This window comes from Doryrhamphus excisus, chromosome 3 (genome assembly GCF_030265055.1).
Source record: "Doryrhamphus excisus isolate RoL2022-K1 chromosome 3, RoL_Dexc_1.0, whole genome shotgun sequence".
Lineage (NCBI taxonomy): Eukaryota > Metazoa > Chordata > Actinopteri > Syngnathiformes > Syngnathidae > Doryrhamphus > Doryrhamphus excisus.
The window spans coordinates 2,600,942-2,628,621 of NC_080468.1; the positions used below are offsets into that span (position 1 = coordinate 2,600,942).

The 27,680-nt window shown below is 41.0% G+C and overlaps 1 protein-coding gene across 2 annotated transcripts; it reads left to right on the forward strand.

The window, feature by feature from the left end:
• Positions 1–7,481: 7,481 nt before the first annotated feature.
• On the forward strand, positions 7,482–26,178 carry LOC131126106 (F-box-like/WD repeat-containing protein TBL1XR1). 2 transcript variants are annotated; one of them, XM_058068299.1, is made up of 16 exons: positions 7,482–7,728; positions 9,481–9,545; positions 18,121–18,224; positions 18,825–18,970; positions 19,086–19,308; positions 20,460–20,592; positions 21,010–21,151; positions 21,316–21,379; positions 21,446–21,543; positions 21,972–22,032; positions 22,133–22,254; positions 22,425–22,499; positions 22,583–22,710; positions 22,954–23,119; positions 23,226–23,327; positions 24,048–26,178. In XM_058068299.1, exons 3-16 carry the CDS (start codon positions 18,167–18,169, stop codon positions 24,072–24,074), a joined length of 1,545 nt encoding a protein of 514 aa, XP_057924282.1. In that variant the 5' UTR covers positions 7,482–7,728; positions 9,481–9,545; positions 18,121–18,166; the 3' UTR covers positions 24,075–26,178. The 2 variants fall into 2 exon arrangements, with proteins under 2 accessions (XP_057924282.1, XP_057924283.1); XM_058068300.1 differs by lacking the exon at positions 7,482–7,728 and adding an exon at positions 7,940–8,130.
• The last annotated feature ends 1,502 nt before the right edge of the window (positions 26,179–27,680 follow it).

The following is a 27,680-nucleotide window of genomic DNA, read 5'->3' on the forward strand; positions in this document are numbered from 1 at the left end:
GTGAATGAGTGATACATCTTGTCGGCATGCGACAGACCACACAACTGTAAAGCAGGTGTTTATGACTATTTGGAGCAATATTTCGGCTTCGGTTGTTGAGATCATAAAGCTGGCCGGCCAACAACAAAAACAAAGTTAGGTTACTTTCCAGTTTGACTTCTTTACCTCCGCTTTTGGTTGCCTGAAAGAATTCAATTGTTAGGGAATTTACTCCCACTTTGTGTGTGTTGGAATTCAAAGCACGGTCTGCTATCAACACGCTCTTTGATGGAGAATGTGTCAGCATGTATTTTTGCCTTGTCCTTCCAGTGATTATTGCTTCACTGTCAGGTGTTCTTGTGTTTGATGACTTTAAATAGCTACAAACTCAACTGCACAACACAGACTTAGAAGGTGGCAAACACCTACAACCTGAGGTACATAAACTAAAAAATAAATGCAAGGGACATGATATCGGCAATTTATCATTATTCATAATTGATTCAATTCATACAAAAGGAGTACAACAATTATATTGCCCGTGAAGAAAAATAACAGGACAAAGTTCATTCATTCATTTTCTACCGCTTTTTCCTCACGAGGGTCGCGGGGGGTGCTGGAGCCTATCCCAGCTGTCTTCGGGCGAGAGGCGGGGTACACCCTGGACTGGTGGCCAGCCAATCACAGGGCACATATAGACAAACAACCATTCACACTCACATTCATGGACAATGGACAATTTGGAGTCGCCAATTAACCTAGCATGTTTTCGGAATGTGGGAGGAAACCGGAGTACCCGGAGAAAACCCACGCATGCACGGGGAGAACATGCAAACTCCACACAGAGATGGCCGAGGGTGGGACCGAACCCTGGTCTCCTAGCTGTGAGGTCTGCGCACTAACCACCAGACCGCCGTGCCGCCCCAGGACAAAGCTAATGTAGATAATCCAAAGTGGGGCCCCCGGGCCATTTGCTGCCTGTGGCTGTTTTTTAATTGGCCTGCAGCACGGTCTTAAAATATAATTTCATAATAAGAAAACTACAAGAAATCTGCATTAATTTTACAAGTCAATCCATCCATCGATTTTCTATGTTGCTTATCCTCACTAGGGATGCGGGTTTATGCTGGAGCCTATCCCAGCTGACTTTGGGCCGGACGCGGAGTACACCCTGGACTGCTCGCCAGCCAATCACAGGGCTAAATTCATAATATTATGAGGAAATTTTGTTTTAGTAGACGATGTGAACTATTAGGGGCGGCACGGTGGTTGAGCAGCTAGGACACCAGGGTTCGATTCCACCCTCGGGCCAGCTTTGTGTGGAGTTTGCATGTTCTCCCCGTGCATGTGTGGGAGATATTTTGATGAATTATTGTGCCAACTGTGAGATCACTTGAACCTGCCATAAGGTATGACTGTATATGCCTGTTATTCCGGTGATCAAGTCTGGTGCTTGTGTGTCTCACTGAACTGAACACATCATATCTTTGTATCTTCTATTTGTATCGCCTATATTTATGCTTACATTAAACATTTTCAACCAAATAAACAAAAATTAGGCGGCACGGCGGTCGTGTGGTTAGCGCGCAGACCTCACAGCTAGGAGACAAGGGTTCAATTCCACCCTCGGCCATCTCTGTGTGGAGTTTGCATGTTCTCCCCGTGCATGTGTGGGTTTTCTCCGGGTACTCCGGTTTCCTCCCACATTCCAAAAACATGCTAGGTTAATTAGCGACTCCAAATTGTCCATAGGTATGAATGTGAGTGTGAATGGTTGTTTGTCTATATGTGCCCTGTGATTGGCTGGCGACCAGTCCAGGGTGTACCTTGCCTCTTGCCCGAAGACAGCCGGGATAGGCTCCAGCACCCCCGCGACCCACGTGAGGATAAAGCGGTAGAAAATGAATGAATGAATGAATGTGACCTATTAGCCGCACGATGGACGAGTGGTTAGCATGTAGGCCACACACTCAGGAGATTGGGAAGGCCTGCGTTCTATTCTCCACTCTGTGGTCCCTGTGTGTCCGGGTACTCCTGTTTCCTCCAACATTAGGTTAATTGGCGACTCCAAATTGTCCATATGTATGAATGTGAGTCATAATACTATAATGAGATATTTGAAGATTATTTAAGAAGAAAAAAGAAACAATAACAAAGATGTATTGACATATCTACATGTGTTGCTTTACAAAATAGCAGCAATCCTTTGTATTGGAATCCATGTGTTGTTTGTTGACCTTCCTCTGCCTTTTATAGACCACATGGTCCTGCTCATCTCTTTAGTTTCCAAGGCTTTGTGGAGTTTAAGATATGCTATAGTGATTATAATAAGCGTAATCATTCCAATCCTACCTCTCACTGATGGGCTGTTATGATAATCCGGACTTTTGTATACAACTGTCAGCAGTGGCTCTGCGGCATGGTGTGGGCTCCCAGGGTCTTTTTTAAACTCGTACCCCAAGTGAACAGAATGCCTGCCATACCTGTGTAAGTAACATGAGTTGCCTGTATAGTGTTGTCACGCTTCAAATGAAACGCTCCCAGCAGAATGAATGAATGAATGAATGAATGGCTGGTTGTGGCTGTCACAGGCCTGGCACTGTTGCTATGTTTGTTTCAAGCGCTCCTGCGCCTCCAAGGAGGAATCCAGGGACAGTTATTTCAAACATCTATGCTTTTGCATGGCACAAATGGCCCCCCCCTTGATAAAAAGAAAAACAATGTCTTTAAGATTTTACTGCATTGTGCCACAAGGTGTCTCTCCAACCACAGAAACAGGACTAAGATCACTGAATGGGGGTCTACTGATTAGGAATTGAAAGGTTGAGGACTACACTACACATAAATGGCAGTATATCATATATATCACCATCTTTAAATACATGCAATTTTATTGAAACCCATTGTGAACTAGTTAATATGTTGTAAATTATTATTGAAAAAGTATTTTTAAGTCACTTTCCACCAAAAAGGTATTGAGTTAGCAAGATAATTACTCTTCCATAACTGTCATTAGTTCAAATGTTAGCTTTGCAGTGGTGTGTGCGGTTTGTTGACGCTTAATGATAAGAGGGTAGAGCTTGTGACCTGCAATGCAAAACACATAAGCCAACACAACTCTCATTATTATGTTATTTAGCTGTGGGTGTCACAGTAGCAAATAATGGCAACTCAAGCCACATCCAGGTTGATGCTATACAATCACACCTGCCTTTTATATGATTTGTTGCATGTCAGAAAGGCTGACTGAGTGAAAATAACCCACCATGGGGCCAGAGAAAGCTGTCTGTGTCAGAACTTTATGCAAAACATTACAGGAGTGCCTTGTCATTTTGCACTTCAAATTTTTCCGCAAGACTTTCCCCCAAAATATACAAATGAATAAATCATCACTGTTTTGTGGTTGAATAGGGCAGAATATTTGTAAAAAAAAAAAAAAAAAAACATGAATATTTAAGCAAATGTTTGCCAAAATTCCGTATTTTCACTAAATTAAGTAAAATACAAATTTAAGGCATTCAAAGATGTGATATGTAGTATTCCATGTAGTATTCTACACTGTTCACTCAGTGTCAGTGATGTTACATTGATGATAGAGATCCTCGCCACCACAAGAAGTACTGCAGAGGAAAGCTACAAGGAACTCTCCCTATGCTAACATGTGAGACAAAATGATGTCTTATTTTCTCTGCTTATGTCTACTATATTGGGTAATACGAATGTATGTTTTTGCAAAAATTCACGAGTCTGCAACCAGTTAACCACAATAAAGAAGAGGTTACTGTATTGAATTATCATTTCTGCAAGTAAGACCATATTTATTTTATCAATAAAAATTTATATTTGATTCATATTTTGGGGTGTCTGGGATGGATTATTCATTCATTCATTCATTTTCTTCCGCTTATCCTCACGAGAGATGCAGTACACCCTGGACTGATCTCCAGCCAATCACAGGGCACGTATAGACAAACAACCATTCACACTCACATTCATACCTATGGACAATATGGAGTCACCAATTAACCTAGCATGCATGCACATAGTAATATTTCGCAATTTAACTGTATTATAAATGCATTTTCTGTATGGTTTCAAAATTTTGAACATTGTCATATGTAAAAAAAGACTGAATTCCTGCTCCGTACTGGAGGCACTTGCAGTACCTCTGCCTCCTGAAGGGGCCAGGCGTGCATGAGCTGGAAGGTGCTTGTCGCTGATGTCCTTCCACTGAGAAAAAAGCATGCTGAAAGCCTGCTCCGCTGAATGGACAGATGAAATGATATCCCCAAGCTCAACAGGAGGTGATCAGACTTTTACAACAAAGTATCAGAACTTTTCCTCCCGATGTTAAGGTATGAAGTTTATCAAAAAATAAGTAAATACATAGGTCTAAGACGTCTCTGAAAATATTTTTTATCCAAAGTAAATGAATAGGAGTCGGTGCCTCACCAGCCGTAAACCTAACTGCACGTCACTGGTCTGTAACATTTCCAAAGGTTTCTCTGTGCTAGTGTTGTGGCATTCAGGGTATTTTCCCTCACATCTACCATCTCGGCTTCAATCACTCCTAATGTATCGATGAAAGTGTATCCCGCATTGTAGCAGCTATAGAGTCAATCTGATTCTGCAAGGAGTGTCACTGCTCATTGCTCTGCTTGCACTGCCTGCTGTGAGCCTCATCCAAGACCATTTACATGAAAATCTCCCCAAAAAGATGCAGAGCTCCCTGACTGTCTTTTAGCCTGACTATTTCCCCTTTAATTATAGCCTGGCTTGTAAAAACATATAACAGCAAAAACGAATGACATGAGCAAAATAAGCTCAATACACTCATTTCTATGTCATGTTTCAACCTAAACATAGCAGCAAAGATTACAGGCTATACCCTTGAACGCTACATTCGGAGGTGAAATTAGATTAAAGAGAGGAAGAAAGGCAATTCTTTCTCTTTGTTTCTCAAGATCTAAAAATAGTTCTTGCTGAGCAGGCACTAAAACCAAGATGCAGTTCTTTCTCTTGCTCCATTTTCCTGTCGGTCTATAGTTCACTTGCTCAATGCATCATGGTTTCGCAGAAGATGAGCGACACGTCAAAGCAGCCACCAAATCTTCTCTAAATGCATAGTGTTATCAATATTTATAAGTAATGTCACCATTCTGTTGTTTATCAAGTTCCTGGAGGATTTAATAGGGAGGGATTGGGACCCCTTGGTATACATATTCATCTTGCATTTGATGCATTTTCCTCACCTTGACAAACAATAATATACACCCTCAATTTGTATTCCGTGCATGCTCGCTTGCAACACTAGCTACGACAACACACTGTGTGGGGTTAACGTCTAATACGAATCGTTGCCTCCTAACCAGCTTGTTTTCCTTTTTTACAGGCAAAATAAATGCAACGCTTTTATAAGATGCTCGATAAAGCATACTGCTGCTTCTATTGCCTGTATCCAAGCAGCACAATGTCAACAGGTTCACCTCATATTTATCAGCAGTGATGCTTTGCTTGCATGCCTAGCAACCTCGTGTTATTGTCCTGCAGATTTGTCCCCCACCCCCACACAGATACAGCTGTACAGTACTCCTGTACTTGAGTGCTCACATGCAATTCTAAAGTCATTTAGTATCTAGATTTAGAGTGATTTTTTTTTTCTTACATTTATATGTGAATGTAAGAATAAATGAAGATTAGTTCGCCAAGGAGACAATGAGAGTGATTTCACAATATTTGCATGTAAAGTGAATAACATGTTAACGGAAAGCCTGATTCGAAAGGAATTTGCCTCACATTACTTGTGGGAAACACCCGCACACAGTGCAGCGCATGTATTTTCATTCCTCCTGGCTCAATGAAAGGGGAAGCAAAGAGGCTCCATATGGGAAACCACCCATACTTGAACTAGAGGCAAGCAGCAATAAAACTGGATTGCGGTATTTGGGCATTCTGCGTTAAAATGCATCTTTGCCAAAAAAGGTGCCATATGGAGCGTTCTATAAATGATGATGCACTGTGATGGCTGTATTTATTTCTGTGGCTGTAACACTAGATGTGGGTGACTGGGAGTTGCAGATAAAAAAAAACAGATGAGCACTGCAATAATTGAGTGGGAGGAAGGATCAAACGACTCAGAGGCCGGGACTGCAGTATTCCTGCCTCAGACAAATCCATCACTTGATAACACGATGGGGGACCATCTATTACACTGTATATACAAATACATGCTAATTGTTTTCCATTTCCACAATATAATTGTGCTAAGCTAATGCTTAGAATAGGCCAGGGGTGTCTAAAGTGCGGCCTGGGGGCCATTTGTGCCATGTGGTCTGATTTTTATATGCCCGCAGCATGTTGTAGAAATAAAATCAAACCCAAGAAAAAAAACAAAGCTTTTTTTTGCCTTTTGACAAAATAAAAAAATCTATACATACAAAATTGAGTCGCCCCCCCCCCCCCAAACAGACACACATTCTTTGATATTTTTTAAATTAATAAAACAAATGAAAGTTATTTGCAAATGCCCGCAAGGCATGCTGGGTCGCCCAGCTGCAATAACAATATGAAGTACGAACAATAAAACATTGGATAAAACCTCCTCAACATATTTAGCTAACTAGAAAAAAAAACAACCACAGCAAAATGTTAGGAAAAAGAACACCACAAGCTACCCAGCATGCCTTGCGGGAGGAATATATGGGTGTTTATTTTGGCATGTGGATATGTCTTTGTATAACCACATATTGCAGTAGGTACTGTAGGTTACCTTGTGTATCGTGTGTGTTGACGTGTTGTGTTGTTAATCATACCCCTTTTCCATATCGATATTGATCATAATTTCACGCCATATCGTCTATGTTGACACTTTCAATATTTGGCTATGAATTATAAGTAAAATATATGAGAATAATAGGGGATAACATCTGCTTCCTACTACTCCTTTTTGGACATGTTGAGCCATCCCGGCCACCCCACTGACCATTTTAAACATTTCTGGTACCATTGAAAAATTTCTAGCTCCACCACCGATTGTGATGTAACTTGTTAAGCCTGAAACAAATAAACAACACTATGCCAAAAGAATAGTGAATGTGTAGAAAAGGTGTTAAAAATGAAATACTAATTTAAAATATTTTGAGTAAATTAAAAAATAAACAGAAACAGTAAATAAATTAAATAAGTATAAATTAATAGATACTGGGGTATTTTTTTGGACAGAAAAAATTAAATATGTTTAAAAAATAAAATACTAATAAGCAAATGTGGTTTGAAAAAAAGACACTGTGGAAAATGAAGATGTTTTGGAAAAGAAAGAAATAAAATCCAATATCTTAATTTGAGATATCGGCTAAATAAATGTGATTATGGATTATGTATCGGTGAAAAATCAGAGTGGAACAGAGATTGCAATGATGATGTAAGCTTGTTGTTGACTTTCCCAGTGTGAATGGCTGAGCAAAGGATAGGGGGTGGGGTGTCATTAATCCTGGCGAGTAGTGACCACACAGGCGAAAATGAGGTGTAGTGGGGGATGGGCGCGGACTCTGTTGTTATGACTGGTACTTGGCTGCGGGACAAACTTCCAGAGGCCTTGCTATTTTTCATTTTCGTCTCATCGGTCGGCTCGGCGGGGATATGTGACTTCGTTTCATCGTGAAGCGGTCAAAGGAAACCGGAGCTCACCATCGAAGCTACACGGGGACTTGACGGCGTTGGCAAACAACGGGGTGTGCTTTTCGAAAATAGGTTAGTCGTCGATGGAGCGCTTTACGCTTCCTTTCTTTTCGTCGCCGTTACCGTGATGTACATTTGTATTAATTCATGCCTGATTGTGTAGCGGTATGTAACGTGTGTTAAATAAGGTGTAACGTAAGTAGACCATGTATGAAAATGAAATGAGCGACGCTGCGAAAATAACAGTAGTTACAGGCAGCTCATTTTTGCCTGTCTGGTCGGCCTACAATGTCGAACGTCTGAAACCGTTGCAGGCTTCTTACCGCCTGGCTTTAGCTTTAATATTTTAACCTACCGATTGATGTTACATTAGCCAAAACAATATGTTTTACAATCGATAACACACATGACACGGCCTGATTTGTACACGAGAACTGTCGAAGATACCGTCTATTTTTGAAAGGTTTACCCCAAGTAGGTACCAGATTATAGCAACACGCTTAGTTTAGCGAGCTAGTTAGCAGCTTTAGCGCTAGGCTAGGCTAGCTTGGAACGTTAGCGAGCTGCCTGTGTCATGGTGCTTATTCTAATCCCATTGCAAAGAAGCTAATTGTAACGTGTTCGGTGGGATATGTAAACAATTGTGACGCATCAGTAACACTTTCCAGTTGTCTCTGAATAAGCTTAGCAGCTAACTGTTGACGACCCCACGCTCGTTTAATCAAAATTGCAACCGCCTTGAGCGGCGAATGCCACGGCCACCACAAGAACATCCATAACCCGTATTGGCCGCGAATAAATAAAATGTCCCCTTTTATTTGTATTTCAATTAGAGTCGATGACAAGACAACATTTGATATTGTTTATAACATTGAAACAAGTGAGGTACTGCTCCGTTTATGACATGCATCCGCTGTTGCTAAGACTGCATGAATGCCACACCATGGCTGACAAACGGGACACTTGAAATGTTTTGTTCCCTTCGAATATATTATGAACCATTAACTTGTACAAATTGAGGCAGGAGCAAAGTGCACTAAACAGCGTGCCGATCAACACTGTATAATGTGCTCTTCTCATTCACCGCCACTGTACTGTGGGGGGATGGGCGACGTATTTCCGTAAATGGCTAGCACGCCATGCTATCCTGTTAATCTAGCAGCGATAATTAGCATGTTGACATGCTTTGCATGCATGTGACCTGCGCGAAAAGCCGAATACTCAATGAGGGAGAGTGCAAACTAGCGTATAGACACAAAGTTGAGTTTTACTCATGTAAAGCGGAACAGAAAATCCCGAGTGACGCAGTTGACTCGTTAAATTGTGAATCTGGGAGTAAAAGGCCACAGTGGTGCATGGCACCGGTTGGGGATATTTCCCCATAGGCCAACAGTTAGCTAATGTAGTTGTTAATGATACCAGCTCTAGATGTCAAGTCCCATCTGCTTTTACAGTCCATATACCACACCGTGTATATCCTAATTGGTGGTTGGTATTATATACTCCCTAATTGACTGTACTTGTTGACCCATTTTGTTATTGTTTGGTGTTCCACCTCCCTGTTTGCGTCTTTTCAGCCACTCTGGCACATCCCTGCTACAGTGTCCATTTGAGGGGAAGTCATTGTCATAGTGCTGTCAGAAGTACTCCATGTTCTGCTAACACTCGACCGTGTGTGCACATTTCTCACTTGAACTAGATTTTAAACATATGAAATTCTGATAGCCGACATAGTAGCTCACCTCACAATGACATGTAGTATTTTTCGTTAATGTGAATGCTTTTTCCATAAATGTTGACTGATGTTTTTTTTTCCTGTCTCAGGGGGTTGAGCATTCTTGAGGGTAACAGAGCGATGATGCATGCCTAAAGATATCCTGATCACATGGGTAAGATCTTTCTACATTTATTGAGCCCTAATCTGCTGATTATCTGCCAGGAGGGAGATGTGGGTGTGTGTAGTGCAGGGCAATCATTTCACATATCAATTCACATACTATCATAGACATAACATGAGCGGCAGACACACCAGCTGGATATTCATTGACATGTAATCTGCCGCCATCTCCATTGTTTCCAGTGGAAACATGACAACAGTTGCATCGAGCGAGGTTGGCTGCAGCTGCCATGTGTGCACAGTTGTTTGTTGCCGCTACTGGGGTTGATGATGGGTGCAGTTGTAGTATGATCATAGACACCACAGAAAGGGCAGTGACGGAAACAATCAAATTCATAGTTATGTTGGCACCTAATCTGTCAGATTTCACTGTTTATAAAATATTTGCTTTTAATTTGTTCTATCGCTGCAGTGATGTAGCAGCTGTTCCTATCGACGATGGATGCAAACAGAAACTGCTTGCAGTTTCCAAGCAACATATACCAGCATTTTACATAAGTCTTTTACTGATCACGCTGTGATTTGCACCGGTGTAAAACAATATTTTTAATTTTACTTGGATAGATATTGAATCAGACATTGATTCCTTTACTGCCAATTTGCTTTGAACAACAGCACTTGTGGTGGTGCTAAATCTGGAAGTAATTTGTGCAACTGATTAAAACTGACAGTTTTCTTCAGTGGCTTCATCCTCTTAAGTCAATATCCTAATGTGTCATAGATTGTCACTTGTGCTTGTTCTATGAAATAATGCATTCTAATGTTGCGGATAGTTAACTATTTTTTCCTTGGAAGGGTGAGGTTGTTAGTTTACCACGTTGAGGGAAGACCTGTAACATCCCAACCAAAGCAGTTGTTTCAACACCCTGCCTCCCTTCCATTCCTCGAGCTCATCCAATCACTAGTCAGAACTCAGCCAGAATTCATTCAGGGTCTCACAGAAAGTCAGATAAAAAAAAAAAAGTCTTTACAAAGTATTTTCCCCATTCGGGTGTTAAAAAATACTTAAACATTGCGAAGGGAGCCACAACAAATTGACACAATTGCACAGTATGTGGCTAAAAGCAGTTTAATTTTGAAGCCCAAAATCTGTTTTGAGAATTTCTGTTGACTGTTAAAATAAACATGCCTCTCGTCCTTATTTCACTTCGAACTTGCACAACGCCAGTGGGTATCGGAAAAACGCTCGTTTAGGTTAACAAGCAGTCAAACACAACAGGGTGTGAACACACTCCAGCCCCAGTCGCACACACACAGCCACACTACAAGCATGTTTTGCTAAACTAAGCTAACTCAGCTACACTCCATTCACGCTCCAAAAGAGAGGCATTGCAAAGTTTCTTCACCAACTTTTCCAGTGTTTCAGGTCACCGCTTCGACGTGTTTAGTTCTGGAGGGGTGGGCTAATGTTTGTAATGAGATTCCTCCATTATTTAGCCATCTGCCAAGGAAATACTTCCTTGCTTAAGCCTTTCGCCGAATGGTGACAGCATTTCATTCACATTGTCAGTTTCTGAGAGATTCAATTTTTATTAGCCGGTTCCGCGCCATATGTAATACCAGTGGGGTTTTTTTAAATTTTTTTAATGGAAAAATTTGTGTAAATTGTTGTTTGGCCCGAATAGTAGTCACGTTCATTCTCATAGATTGTCGACACGTAGACAACAGCAACAATTTTTGGTATCAGTGTCGCTGTTAGGCTCTACATTCAATGATAGCTAACATTAGTAGTAGCTTGGATGGATAGGTCTGATTCAGTAGGTTCATAAGGTGCCCTCTATGCAACTGCTCTGTGACATACGGCAGCTTTAAGTGACAGATGACAGTACATTTAAAAAAATTATTACTAACACAATTGATACGGAGAGAATGCGAGTGTATGTGTGTCCTCGTAACCATGTTCACAGAGTACAAGATGTTTGTGTGCAATCTTAATGAGTGGCACTAACGAGGTGTGTTAATGATTTTAGTTTACAAAGATGAGTGGCAGAGATCTGAGGTCAGTATCTCCTTATACTGGATACATTTAAGGATTAAGCTCGGGTATGCCGCACTACGAAGCTGGTTCACTTTGTAGCATGTCACCACGGTAGCTTATACACCGGAAAGCTTAAAGAGATACACAATCAGAGTCTGTAACAGTAGTACTCATTGACAAATACAATATGACCTCAGAACACTAGCTGGCTTGTCAGACATGTCTCTTCCTCAAAATGTTAACACGTGAGTTAGCGAAGAATAAAGAGCATCTGCCTTTTGTAACCATTTCTTAAACTACACAGGCTTCTAAATGTACGGCTAAGAAACTGTAACTATAAGCATAAATGTGCCTACCAAACCAATATATCTATTTCCAGTAACCGATTTCACCACTTCCTAAATGTGTGCTCTACTGGATTGAGATGTGGTGACAGTGGAGACCATTTGAGTACAGTGAAGTCATTTTCTTATTCAATACAGTAAACTATTATCCTACTTGTATGAGAAGATGATAGACATTGTCTGCATTCATGTTTGCTGAAGCATTAAATGAAGAGCTGAGCATTTTTTTCAGACTGGTACCGATAACTGTTTCTATAAAAAAGTTTGATTTCGTTGTAGTTTGTGCACACCTGATGCTAAGAACGCTTCAAAGTTGGATTTGATAAACTGTACCTGTAGATTCGTCCTTACCAAATATCATGTCATCACTACTATTAATTAACAAAATATGTGGCGCTAAGTGTCAACAAAGGGATCCTTTGTTGACACTTGGAGCCACTCAAGGTCATCTTTGCACTGTTTGCACTTTTCAAACACAGCGGCAATAGGAACAAGCCCTGGGCCCTAGGCCCTAGGCCAGGGGTCGGCAACCTTTACTATGAAAAGAGCCATTTCACCCACTTGCCCACTAAAGAAAAATAGCCTGGAGCCGCAAAACGTTGTATGTTTAAAACAACATTGGAGGGAAAAAAAAAGACGAGTTGGAGTACTCTTGCTAGTACTGGAGATAAACTTTTGTTTTTAAATGAGCTCTAATTTATTTTTTAGAATCGTCAAATAACTCATTAATAATAATTAATAACTCAAATAACTCAAAGTATTACTCATTTCCCTTCATGTTAACCTGTCAGAGAGAACTGGATAGCATCCTGTCTGCTCATTCAGTCACCAGTCAGAACTCAGTCAGGATGCATTCATGGTCTCACACAAAGTTGGATTTTTGTAAACTCATAACAAAGACGTGCATTTTCACCACACGGGTGCTAAAAAATATTCAAGCATTGCAAAGGGAGCCGCAACAAAGAGGCTGGAGAGCCACATGCGGCTCTGGAGCCGCGGGTTGCTGACCCCTGCCCTAGGCGTTCTAGCGGTACTGGCATTTCAATTGGCTGATGTGTTGAAACTCAATGGGTTCCCAGAGGTCAGCAAAGTCACCTTAGGCATGAATGGGTGTGACAGTGACTTGGTGGAACGAAGAAATGTGCTGCTGTGTTTTGTGCACATGGACAGGACAGTGAACACATTCTCCCCATTACTCAGTCCGACTTCTATGCTGTATTTGTTCCATTTAGGTCAAAGGTTACTGTTTGTCAACAAACCTTCTAAAAATTGAAACATTTCTGTTTCTCTGTCAAGGCACTATAGTATGTGCACACACTCCACTCTGTTGCAAGCAGTTTTACACTGCAAGTCCGGGAGGGCATAGTGTACTTATGTGTAAGGCATATCTATCAATGCTGTGAACCCAAGCTTGGTCATCTTGCTAAAAGGCATCATTTATTGTAGTTGGCAATGAAATCCCCAGTTGGCCACGAGAAGCCGATAACCCCAGATGCTCTCCTACACTGGGCGTGCGTCATCTGGACACACTTTTAGAACATCTTGTTTTTTTTATTTGACATACTATCATAAATGCAATTCATAAGGAAGGAACAACGTGTGACTAGAAAATATCCATCACATAGTTACACAACATCAGGCTGAATAATTGATGCATTGCTGCATGGATCCAAAATCTAACAATCGGGTTAGGGTTAATCAATTTATTAAGTGTGAAATAAGACTGAATAAGTAATTAAAGTGTGAGCATGGATCACCGATTTCCAGTGGTTGGCCGATCCTTGTATATAATCAGATCTTATCCTCCAACTTTATCGACCTCCGAAAATGACTGAAAGTCCATCACTGTCCCTGTGGACTCTTCCACACTGACAGCTAGCAATTGAGCCGAAAGCTAAAGCTAGCTGAAGCAAAGAGCCAGGCTGCGGCCCGCTGTTAGCGCTTATCAGCAGTGAAAAAAGAAAATCTGCTGTCAGTGAGGGTTTCAGTATGGCCGCTGATGTTGTGGAAGTTCGCTGTAAATAAAGCCCACAGCTGTAGGAGGCACGCTTGTTAATTTATTAGTGAAAACATATTGAAATACAGTATTTGATGCCTCAAAAAATGTGTTTACTTGAACAGGTCTTCTATGCTTTAACAAGGAAAATTGAAACCTATATCGAATATACCGAGATTCATTTATTGCGGTCGGGTCTGGAAACAATTAACCGCTATAAACGTATGTCCATCCCTACTCTGAACTCCATAGAACTCGGAAAAGTTTCTTATACTACATGGCATGTTTTGGAAGATTGAGCTTAGATTGTGGTTCTGTGCCGCCTTGATTCTTTTGTAGCTCTTTGTTTGGGTTGTGCGCCTGATGTGCAGTTTCCCGCCAAAACGCTAGAGGCACTGTTTTCCGAATAGTTGGCTGTAAGCAGCCATGACATATGACAACTATAGTTTGGCCTGTTTTTTTCGGGCACCGCGGAGCACTCGATCATATCATTGGGTGGCCCCTCTCCACCCTGGTTCTCCTGAGCAGACACCATCACCCTGGAAGCCCCTCAGGGTTGACTGTGGAGCTCAGACCTTGACAAAGAAACGATGACAGACAAATAGAAGGATGTATTCCTGCGGACTGATTTGGTGCTTCTTAAACCCTGCAACGAGTGCCCCATCTGAGAGGCTGTTTAGTGTTGGAGGGAATATTGTGACATGCCGCAGGGCATCCCCTGAGCCACATGCAGGTTTGTGTTCTTTGCAAAAGGCTTGCTAATTGATGTTACTTCAACAAATATAACGCGTGACTGAAACTGACTAACACTGTGACCTACTGAGACATCAGACTGACACTACCTTTACCTCTCATTATCAGTATTTAGTTATGCTAATAACTGTTTGTACGAGTGTTTTTCAGTAGGCACATAGCGTGCAAATAATTTTGTGTTTTTGCGTCAAGGACATGTTTTATCAAGCTTATTTTACCAAATGTGTGTTTTGCACTTTATTCATTCTTGATAATATAAACCTTGAGTTAAATTTTAAAGTGAAATTTGGTGAAGTCACTTCATTCCCAAATAATGGAACTTAACAAAGAGCCTGTGAGGTTCTAACCTTAACTCCTTCAATTCCCAGCCATTTTTCAAAAGCCGTCCCTCTCGGTACCTGCCATTTTTTATTAATTGGGCTCATTTTTCAACACACACGGAATATTGTGTCATGACATGGTATACCAAAAGAAAGTAGACTCTCATTTTTTATCAGAATTTTTTTATACCCTTTTCCATTCTTCAGGAATTAGCAGTAGAACAATCAGAATATCAGTTCACTTTTCATGTAGCTTTTTTTGGCTTAAAACTGCACCAAATGCTCTCCACTATTGCGGAGTTGCATCATCACCTCTGCCTCTTGCACAAAAAAACATAAGACATGTAAATATGTTTCAGGTAGTGACTGAGGTAAGGGATTTATCTTTGTGTGGTCAAAGAGATTGTAAAGATTGACTTTACTAAACACTAGGGCAGGGGCGTCAAACTTGTTTTCACCATGGGCCTCCGAGGGAGGCTTGCAACTGTGAAACCCTATAAATGTATAATTGCCTCATGATATTACATATTTGTTTTTTTTACTTAGTTACATTGAAATCCGAAGTAGCAGCCAAGCCGAAATTTGTACATGCAAATACTGTAGAATTCATTTTAAATGGGGTTGACAGCAATAACAATAAGAAATTTCATTTGCACGCACTTCAAAATTGTCAGAACAATTACATTTAGCAATAAATTCTTTAAAAAAAGTCTTTAAATGTTATTTTTACAAATGACAAAAGTTATACATATGTTTAAAGAGAAACCTTATGGGTTACCAAGTATCAACATTTCAGCCTTTTCTCATTGCATTATTACTTTTTGCTCTACTTTTCCATTGTTTTGTATTTCTACACTCTTCAACAGGCCCCTAGTAAAACTACCCACAGCCTGCAAATGGGCCCGGGCCACACTTGGGACACCCCTGATTGATGTATGTATCTTAGCACGCTAATGTCGCCTGTCACAACTATGCTAAATGCATACACACAGGGCTTGTGGAGGTCTGCCCCCACCATTAGTACTTTTATTTGATTACCCTGGAAATCTGTGACTCAAGACACACTTTCTCTCTTCAATTTTAATTCTGGGAATTACGATGCATACAACTACCTAAGTAGTAGTAGTAGTCGTAGTGTCGAACTCATTCGTTTTGACACAGATTCATTAGTTAAGGACCTCTACACATTAATGTATGGGAAACATTGATACTGTGAGTCCTTGACAAGGACGTAATGAGTGTCTGCTTCAAAATATTACTATCAGGTGAACTTCAACAACATATGATGGCTGTATAAGCAGTGTCATTTTGTGGTGTGTGTGTATGTGTGTATGTATATGTATGTATGTATATATATATATATATATATATATATATATATATATATATATATATATATATATATATATGTGTGTGTATATATATATATATATATATATATGTGTATATATATATATATGACATACTTGACTTAAATGGTTGTGCGGAGTTAAACTAAATGTGACATACAGAGTTTTCATTGGACTGCAATGATATCATGCCCCATCTCCTCTTCGTAGAAGAAGTACAAAGGTAGCCTGTGATGCAAGCACTGCACCTTTTTTGGGGGTAGGAAATCAATTTGATTGATTTTAAAAACAAGACCGTTACAACCAGCCATTACTTGGAAAGCCAGACGAAGTCTCATGAAGTGATAGTAAGCAGTCCATCTGCTCGTCTGCCCCGTTCCCCAATCAAGGGTGCTCACACTTTTTCACCCTGTGTGTTACTTTTAAAATGACAAGTACCAAAGATCTACCTCCTACTTAAATACAGTATATATTTACTATATTTATCAATATGAGTATTTATGTACATGTACGTATATCAGGTCAGGGGTGCATGCACTTTTTCAGCATGTAAGTTACAAGTCGACATGATCTATTTCTTACAGCATTTATGTTTTTGTCTGTGTTCAGAATAACTTAAAGTTCTGAATGGGTTTAGGTGGAATTGAAGGAATTTTTGGAACTGATTAAATTTTGTGGGGTGATTCAGGTCACTGTCTGGATGTTTTAAAGATTCTTTAACATTGTGAGAGAGAACCATTCTTAACGTTTAGCTAATGTTAGCTTTGCTTACTAGCATTTTTTGCTATTTTCATGGGTAGACAAACACTGCAGTCATGCTAGATGTTAGCATGTTAACATTAGTATGTTTGCATTGTTAGTGTGCTAATATTGGCATAGTACTTATATGAGCACTTATCATACTAGGTGTTAGCATGCTAGCATTTGTTGCGATTTTCACGAATATGAACTTAGCGCTATCGTGCCGGATGTTAGCATGCTAATGTTGGCATTGCTAGCATGCCAACATGAGCATACTAGCATTTTTTGTGATTTTCATGCATATGAACTCAAGCACACAATTAGAGCTATCATGCTAGGTGTTAGGATGCTAATGTTGGCATTGTTAGCATTGTTAGAATTCTTAAGTCATTGACTTTGTAGCAATGTGTGCAGAGGTTGACATCTCATTCTAAAAGTGTCTGTTTCTGGAATACTGAGTAAAATTGGCCAAAGGTGCATTGCATCCATAAATGTAAGCCCCTCCATTTTAATATTGTGTCATTACCAAGGTGTTAATAACACAAAGGCTTGTTACAGCACACACATTTTGAGGTTGCCACCCCTGGTTTACACTCTCTTAATACTAGATTCCATTCTTCCAAGCTTTCTGGCCCTTGTCCAGACCCCGTGTTTATTTTCACATTTAGACATTCCGCATTGAAGCAATGAGGAGTATGGAGCTCAGAATGTAAGCACTGAGATCTGTTATTACTGTGCTTCAAAGCCCATCTATTCCAGCCTCCTTTCAAAATGCTTCATGAAGATGACTACTAATTATTTCCAGTTATAGATTAATGAGTGGAAACTGGTACCCTGTCTCGCGCCAAGAGGCTTTTCCCTCTACCAAAAGTGAACAAAAATAAATGTACTTTGTCCTCACATGGAGGATTGTTGATGTTCTTCTGTTACATTTTGAAAGTGCAAGGTTTGGGGTCAAGCAGGGTGTTTTTTCTTGAAGTATTTGTTCAGTGTAATGTCATCTTGGGTGTATTTTTACAATATGTTGGAAAATTAAAGAGAAAAAAAAACAAAAACTAATACTTTGATTTTTTTTTCTTTTCCCAGGCTCCTCTAGTGTGCTGACCAAATGGTTTAATGACCGGGACTAAAAATGAGCATAAGCAGTGATGAGGTTAATTTCTTGGTTTACAGATACCTGCAAGAGTCTGGTAGGTCTCCTAAATTATGGTTTACATTTCATTTACTAATACAGTCGTCCATCGTTCATCACGGTTATTTGGTCCAGTATTAATAAATTGAATATTTAGGTAGTTAGAGCATAGAAAACCTGTTTGTACCTTTTTAAAAACATGTTTTAACATTATTACAGCCCTGTACACATGAGATAAAACCCCATGGTCATCTTTATACTCATATGACATTATGTAGTAGATATGATTAGCAATAATAGGGCATAATTACTCAATGTTTGCGCTGGGGAAAGGTCCTTGTTTTTGCATCTCAAATGTAATGTTGATCGGTTGTGCATGGCATTTAAAAAAAAAAACGACTTCCACACAGGATAATGGGCCATAGTCAACCATGAAACAGTGGTCATTTATTTATTCATTTTAAAAAGTTTGTGATAGAGTGAGGGAACAATATTCGCACCGTAGTGCAACGAGGAGACGACTGTACCTTGTCCACCATAACACGGCATACATAACATAAGAACTTTCTAATTACAAAGCGGATTTTTTTATCAGAAATATTACACGGTGCTGTTTTCTGCTTCTTCATTTACAACATTCAACATGTTCACTTTCCAGGCTTCTCGCACTCAGCATTCACCTTTGGCATAGAGAGCCACATCAGCCAATCCAACATCAATGGAGCCCTGGTGCCCCCTGCTGCCCTCATCTCCATCATACAGAAGGGTCTGCAGTACGTGGAGGCTGAAGTTAGCATCAACGAAGTCAGTCACCACCTTTTACATCAGTAATTTGCTTCTTTTTACGCTTCCATTGTTAGTGTATAGCATTAGTCCTTATTAACTCGTTTCTCTTTTTCCATCGTCTTTTTGTGTTCAGGATGGGACCTTATTTGATGGCCGTCCCATTGAGTCGCTGTCTCTAATCGATGCAGTGATGCCAGATGTTGTCCAAACCAGGCAGCAGGCCTACAGAGACAAGTTGGCACAGCAGCAACAGCAGGCGGCAGCAGGCAGTGGCAGTGGCACTGGCCCCCAGGGAGGCACCAAGAACGGAGAGGGTGCAGCCAACGGGGAGGAAAATGGATCCCATGCCTTAGCCAGTAAGCATTTTTTACTGTTGTAAACAAGACACGGCTATGTTTTGTGTGTGATGAGGTGGAGCTGAGTTTTTTTTTTAATTATCATGAGGCTGCTAATTTGGTGAGTGTAGTAAATTTGTTATTAAACATGTTTGTTTTTGTTATGCTATCTTGAATTGAAATATTTATGAACTTTCCACATATTTTAGCGTGTATTGACAGTCTGAAGTTAATGCCTTACAATAAGCTTCATTTTGAACAGACAAAAATGTGTGTTTGGTGTATAATTTAGTCATCTGATTCATTCAACCCAAGAATTGTTTTACCGCTTAGTGCCAGGGGTGTAAGGTTACATGTATACATATGCATATTTTTCCCGAAAGCCCACTGAGGGTCATGAAGTGTTTCTTGTGTCATGCGGTTACTTGATAATTAAATGCAAGCGCCTACGAAAGGTGACTCATTTGCAGCGGGAGTGGAGATCCCGGCATGCAGGGCACCTCCAGTGTGCATTAGCGCCACCATAAGAGGCGAGGTGCGGAAGTGTGCAGCCCAGTTTTTGACGAGAAGTACCTGCCAACAGTTTGCAGGTTTTTTTTATTCATTTTATTCATTCATTTTTTTTACAATTATTTAAATTTCACCAAAGCAAAGTAGTTTCATGTTTGATATTTTCTGCGCTTGTACCAAAAATGAACTGAACTGTGGCTTTACTATTGAGATACTGAACCCTGAGAATGCCTTACGTAGTACTTTTTGTCAGCGTACAGCATCCCTTTTTTAATGGATTTTGCTTTCCAAATTGGTGTAGTTTACTTTCAACATGGTGCTGGAAAAATTGTCAAGTCAGTGTTTCTGTTGCTATGCAATTAAGGAGATGCGTAAAGGCGATATTAGATTTTAGAGCTGGTTTTGAAACTAATCCATGGCAGGTCCCGAACATGATGGTTATATGCACTTGTGTTGAAAAAAGAAAGCAACATTCATTGCAAAATGGCTTTAAGCAAGACAACACGATATTTCCTTCAGGTTTGTCTTTCATAACATTGTTGATCTGACAAGACTCTCTAGATCAGTAATATTGCAAAAGTATTTTTTAAGAAAAAGTGATAATATTGTAGTTTTTCTAGACAGAACAGTGTTTTTTTGGTTTTCATGACTTCCCCTTACAGATCACCACTCGGAGATGATGGAGGTGGATCGGGATGTAGAAATACCCCAGAGTAAAGCAATGGTCCTCAGAGGTCATGAATCTGAAGTTTTCATCTGTGCCTGGAATCCAGTCAACGACCTGCTAGCATCTGGGTCAGTGACTCACACAAACACACACGCACATTAATGCTGCATGCTGTCATATAAATAAGATACGGGCATTTAGTTTGTTGAGTAAAAAAAAAAAGGTATGCATCTGTTCTTTATGGAAGGTATCCTGAAATGCCTTATGCTGTGATCCGGCGCTCAATTTTCATTCACTTGGGGTGCATTTGGGGGTGGGGGCACTGCGTAGGGTCAAAATTGAGCTGCTATTTTTAAAGACTCCGTCCATCCGATTTAGCTAACAACCATTCACACTCGCATTCACACCCTTGGACAACTGACTCCAATTAGCCTAGTTAAGGGAATGTGCAACGCCACATGCAAACGCCAGAGATCTGAACCCAGATTCTCCCGACTGTGAGGCAAATGTGTTAACCAAATGTGTATATATATTTACTCTGACAGGTCTGGAGACTCGACAGCTCGAATCTGGAACCTGAGTGAGAATAGCTCGAGTGGTTCCACGCAGCTGGTTCTGAGGCACTGCATACGGGAAGGAGGCCAGGACGTACCCAGCAACAAAGATGTCACCTCACTAGACTGGAATGTGAGTATGTGTTAAACTCGACAGTATGACTGCAAGCGCGGGTTTGACTGAACACACATGCTCGTGATGGCCGTTTTTGTTAAATGTATTCCTTCCTTGCAGAGAAATGTCTGTGTCATCTCTCCCATTTCAGCATTTCAGTGATTAAAGTCTGTCTCTTTCAGAGTGAGGGCACGCTCCTAGCAACAGGCTCATATGATGGCTTTGCGAGAATATGGACAAAAGACGGTAAACCTCTCAGCTTAAGCGTTATAACCATGTTGAATTTGGCCCTTCATCGTGTCTTGTTCATAGGTAACCTGGCCAGTACTTTGGGTCAACACAAAGGTCCCATATTTGCACTCAAGTGGAATAAAAAAGGAAACTTCATCCTGAGCGCTGGGGTTGACAAGGTAAGTGTAGAAGGTGTCGGGTTTAAATGCACAAAGGTGAAGGACACGCATTTTTTCTTGTCTGTATTTAGTACTGGGAATACGCACAGTGGCAAACTTTCACATGACAGACTGCTGAAGGTCTGGGTAACAAAAAAATAATGAAGTATCCTAGTCTGAACCTTGGTAAACACTGCCATCTAGTGTTTGTCAGTGTAAAGATGTTCTTGCGACTGTTTGAATTCAGTTCAATATTGCGACCTGATGTTATTAAAATAAAAAGTGTTTTCCTCTAAGTTGAATTTAAAGGATTTTATCATAACTTTGCAACACAACTTACCAAAACCCACGCATACTCCAGCTGTGTGCTTGTACAACACAATTCTAGCGTTTTCCCAAAGGGGAAGTGTGGTTAGTATTGACAATACAAAATGTCTCTTTCCACTCAGACCACAATTATTTGGGACGCCCACACAGGAGAAGCAAAACAGCAGTTTCCTTTCCACTCCGGTGAGTGAGTGACAAGCATCTCATACATCAAGCCTCAAGAGAGTTGGCCTTTTGCTGTCATAAACTCATTTTGTGCATTTTTTTGTGCACCTTCCCACAGCACCTGCTTTGGACGTAGACTGGCAGAGTAACAACACGTTTGCCTCCTGCAGCACAGACATGTGCATCCATGTCTGCAAACTGGGTCAGGACCGACCCGTCAAGACCTTCCAGGGGCACACGGTAAGTGAGGGCAGTATTGCCGTTGGAGGAAATGAAATCGAACATACAGTATATTAGTCGCATACTAATAATATGAGCAACCTCTTCTTTCTCATATGTTTGTAATGTAACCATTTCCTAGATTACCACCTTTATTTTCACATTATTTTTGTTTTTTCCCCCTGCTTTAGAACGAGGTCAACGCTATCAAGTGGGACCCCACTGGCAGCTTGCTGGCCTCCTGCTCCGACGACATGACTCTAAAGGTGAGTTCACGGACAAACAGACACGCAGACGTGTATGTGCTCGGTATTAACCGGCTGGTCTTACCATGCGATCCCCTTCATAGATATGGAGCATGAAACAGGACATGTGTGTCCACGACCTTCAGGCGCACAGTAAAGAAATCTACACCATCAAATGGAGCCCTACGGGACCTGGGACCAACAACCCCAATGCCAACCTCATGCTGGCCAGGTGAGACCTGGACCTGTATGTGGGCATCACTGTTTAGACATGGCCAGTCACGTTTTGATGTGATTTTATTTCCAATCTCGGTCTTTGGTAAAAGTATAAATGGGTTTTCTATGCTGTAACCACGCGCTCAGGTCCTGAACCACTTAACCACAATAAAGGAGGCCTGTCTGTACTGCATACTGTATACATATTAATACTTACTGGTTCATTTAAATGCATCTCTGTCTCTCCCCTCTCTCCCAGTGCGTCATTTGACTCAACAGTGCGTCTGTGGGACGTGGAGCGTGGGGTGTGCATCCACACACTGACCCGCCACCAGGAGCCTGTGTACAGCGTGGCCTTCAGCCCCGATGGCAGACATCTTGCCAGCGGCTCCTTTGACAAGTGTGTCCACATCTGGAACACTCAGGTCTGTGTTGGCAATGGCCGCCCGTGCTCTCGCTCTCTTTTTCTTGCACATCCACCACAAGGCAAGGCGGCGGTCATGACTAACACGGGTTATTGTGTGTCGTCAGACTGGTGCTTTAGTCCACAGTTACCGAGGGACAGGAGGGATCTTTGAGGTGTGCTGGAACGCCACCGGGGATAAAGTAGGAGCAAGCGCATCCGATGGATCCGTAAGTAACTCCGCCTTAACTCACGTCAACACATCTGCTGAGAACAGTGGGCATTTATTTTCGCTGACTGTCTACAATATTGTGGAATATGAATGGAAAGGTGACTATAGGGGTGTTATTTCATGTCTATAGGCCTCTATTAATGTCATAGACAGGTTTTCTATGCTCAAACTACAAAAATATTTGATTTATGATTAAGGAATCCTACTTTGTAGTGCCATTCAGGATAACTCTTGGGTCTGGGACATAATGTGCACTTGGCTTTTATATCAATCACGTTGAAGTAGTGCCTGTGCTGACATCCTGATCCACGGCTCACCTCTTTAAGCATTACGTTTTCCCATAATTGCATCTAAGCAAAGCAGTCATTAGGGTGCTGCAATGACGTCAGCTTCCCTTTGGGCTCTGGGTGCTATTGCTCCCTCTGGTGGACAGCAGCAGCATTGCAGCAGCATTTTCCATGCTATTCCAAATAAATGTTTTTTCTCAGATGAAATACATTATGGGAAACCTAAAACTGTTAGATTTTGTTCCTGTTAAACATGTATTACTATGTGTTTGTATACTTACTATACCACTGCTTGTCACAGAGCGGTAATGGTGGGGTTCACCAGTCTGTAAGAGAGCTAGCTACATGTCTACCATGTTGGCTGGTTTTGTAACGAGACACTACCTGCCGCAACTTCCTCTCTGTAATCTGTCCTCCTCCTCATTCTCCAGGTTTGCGTATTAGACCTGAGGAAATGACACTCGTACGGGGGAGCCATGGACCGACTACGAATGTGTACATAGCCAAAATGACTGACTGTCCCTGCCTGTCCACCACACTGCTGTAGTCCCACCTGACGCCATGGCCTGCCATTACAGCCAAACAGAGCGCTGCCCCGCCCGCACCTTCCAACACCCATTTAAAGGACCACATTCTTGCCACATCCGCTTGTTGGGCACATGTGTGAGAGACTCTCAAGAGGAGGGGGGGGGGGTTGTCGCTTCCTGTTCCAACCAGACCCGTCACATGCAAAACCAAAACAGCAGAATTCCTCTCGTGTCCTCTTTTTAATCCTTTTTACCAGAATTCTAAAGATTTTTGTTCTGTTGGTGTGTGCATATTGCATATGTCAGCATTTGGTGTCCTGTGGACATTGTTTTGAAATTGGATTTTACTGTAAGTTTTATATTGTGTGCTGGGGGAGAGTTTGTTTTTACAACGTGGCACTCTTTAAAAGTTCAAACATGCAGATGTACAGCTGACAAGGTACAATGGTTTATCATTTTTCTATTTTTATCCAATAGACTTGTTGCATTTTTGCCATTGTAAACTGAATATAAACCAATTAATCAAAAGATGAAATGTGTTGTTTGCATCTTTTGCCCTGAAAAAGCATTTTTTCAGGTCTTCACAGTCCATCAGTTTAAAAAAAAAAAGGCTCAGAGATTCTATGTGTTGCAGCATCATGTCGGTCTGTGTGCGTGTCATTGTGAAGGATTGTGGCACAACAACGGCTTGCTTTCTGGTGGGTTGAGAGAGCGACGTGGAGGTGACTAAACGGGCCCCTTTACCACTTGCATACTTGCCCCCACCCCCCCTCCCTCAAAGTCAGCGTGCTTGCTTCCTCAATTCCATGGCTTTGCAGCAAAGTCATGCTGAGTGATAATCAGACTTAAAGCCCCTGGAAAGTGTCTTGTTTTGCCTGCTTGCTCTAGAGACATCACCTTGTGGAGTTTCAAGGGGCAACCTGTCACATTTTGTCCTGTCCGAGTCACATTTGACTGCACTTCTAGGACACCAGAGTGGGCTTTTTGTTCTCCAACCTGGTTTGAGAAGCTGCAGAAAGGCAATGCTCGAGGCTATGCACGAATAGACGGCGCTTTTCCTTTTTATTGTTCAAATGCAAGTGAATTCAGTGCATTTCCACCTGAAATACAACGGTGTGATGTTCTTGTGCGTACCATGAAGAATGTTTTTTTTTGTTTGTTTTGTTTTTCAAAGTAAAATACCATACAACAGTCATAAAAAAATGTAACTAGCTGCCCTTCAAAAGGGTTTTCCTTTGCTGCACTTTAGAGTAAAATGGAAAAACAGGGGAGGTGTGTTTACTCATGTTAACACATCTGATGTTTAAAAAAAAAAAAGTGTGCAGTGTTTCCAGTGAGATTCAAGGCTTTTAATCACATTTCTTTGGACTCCTCTGAAATGTTGACGCTAACATTTGCATTCCAGGTTCTCATCTCTCAGCCATAATCATCAGTTCCATAAACAGGCGTGGTGGGGGGTTTGGGGAGAATGTTACTCGTTTTCAAAGTTTTTTACTATTTTGAAGTTTGCTTTAATGGTGTTGATGTTGACTGAACTGTACTACAAAATACACAATTTTAAATGAGGTCCATGACAGTGGAATGGTATTTTTAAATGTTTGTTTTAGATAAGCTTTATACACTGAATTCAAGTGTTAGCTTTGTCTTGTTTTCCTTTTCTTTTGTTCTTTTTTCTTCCCCCCTCCTTTCCATTCATTTTTTGTTCCTATCGAAAATACTAACATTGATTCTTCTGTCTTTGCTATGTTTGACAGCCCGTGAAGGTTTTGTACTCCAAAACTTTTGTAATTCAGATTGATTTGTAACTATACGTACTCAAAATGAACAAAAAAAACACACACACACATACAAAAAGATCAAATCTGGATAATTATTGATGTATCACAGAAAATGTAAATACAATTTTGCAAATCTTTTTTCTTTTCTTGTGATGTCTTTGCCCTCACTTGCGTTTTACTCACTCACATGGTTGCAGTCTGACTGTTGGAATATCAGTCAGATCTCAAGGTCTAGAATAAAATCTATTTTGATAATATCACTTTGTCTTTTTTTTTTGCACAAGCACACTAATTAAGTCTATCAATAGTGATAGTGAGTCATGATTTTCAGTCATTAGTAAATGAAGATAAACTAATAAATTACAGTAGTTACAAATTTAGCTGTATTCTTTAATAGCCAACAGGGGGCGACTATCACTGGATGGAAGCTTCCCATCCATCTACTTTCTATACTGCTTATCCTCACCAGGGTCGCAGGTATGCTGGAGCCTAACCCAGCTGTCTTCGGGCGAGAGGCGGGGTACACCCTGGACTGGTAATGGATGAAAGCTTATTTGTAAAAAAAAAAAAATGTCATTCATTTTCTACCGCTTTTTCCTCACGAGGGTCACGGGGGTGCTGGAGCCTATCCCAGCTGTCTTCGGGCGAGAGGCGGGGTACACCCTGGACTGGTAATGGATGAAAGCTTATTTGTAAAAAAAAAAAAATGTCATTCATTTTCTACCGCTTTTTCCTCACGGGGGTGCTGGAGCCTATCCCAGCTGTCTTCGGGCGAGAGGCGGGGTACACCCTGGACTGGTAATGGATGAAAGCTTATTTGTAAAAAAAAAAAATGTCATTAATTTTCTACTGCTTTTTCCTCACGGGGGTGCTGGAGCCTATCCCAGCTGTCTTCGGGCGAGAGGCGGGGTACACCCTGGACTGGTATGGATGAAAGCTTATTTGTAAAAAAAAATAAAAATTGTGAAATCTAATATAGTAAATACACTGTAAATAAGGGATTACATAATCCTACTTGAATAGCCACATTCAATGACTACATACACTACATTTACTCTGTATACAATAACTAATAACTGACTTATATACCACTACATGTCAGTAACTATGGACACACAAAGCACACAGTATAAAGCTTTGATTTGTTTCATATGTCAGAGCTTTTGATGCATGCATATCTAAAAATGCAGTGATAACACATTTTCTGCATAACAAATACATCATCTCGGTGCCCACTGTCCAATTTGTTCTTATACGTCTTTTGTTTGTTTTTCCCAGGGATCTCTCTTTGTATGACTGAGTGGGCCACGGTACCTGACCATCAGCCTGCCGATGCCATGATCGCTTCCACCACATATGAGTGAGTTACAGTTGGCACAGTATCATCTCCTGGGAAGGTTCACCACTGTTGAAAGGCTCTCACTGTGGTTTGCTGGAGTCCTAAAACTTTAGAAACCACTTAATAACCTTTTCCAGACTGATCATCGCAATCTCAGTTATGTTTTAATGAGGCGGGTGATCACTTTTTTCCACACACACGGGTTCACGGTTGTGGATTGAACTCCTAAATTGCAGACACCTTGTATATTAGTTCATTCATTCATTCATTCATTTTCTACCGCTTTTCCTCACGAGGGTCGCGGGGGGTGCTGGAGCCTGGCGGGGTACACCCCGGACTGGTCGCAAGCCAATCACAGGGCACATATAGACAAACAACCATTCACACTCACATTCATACCTATGGACAATTTGGAGTGGC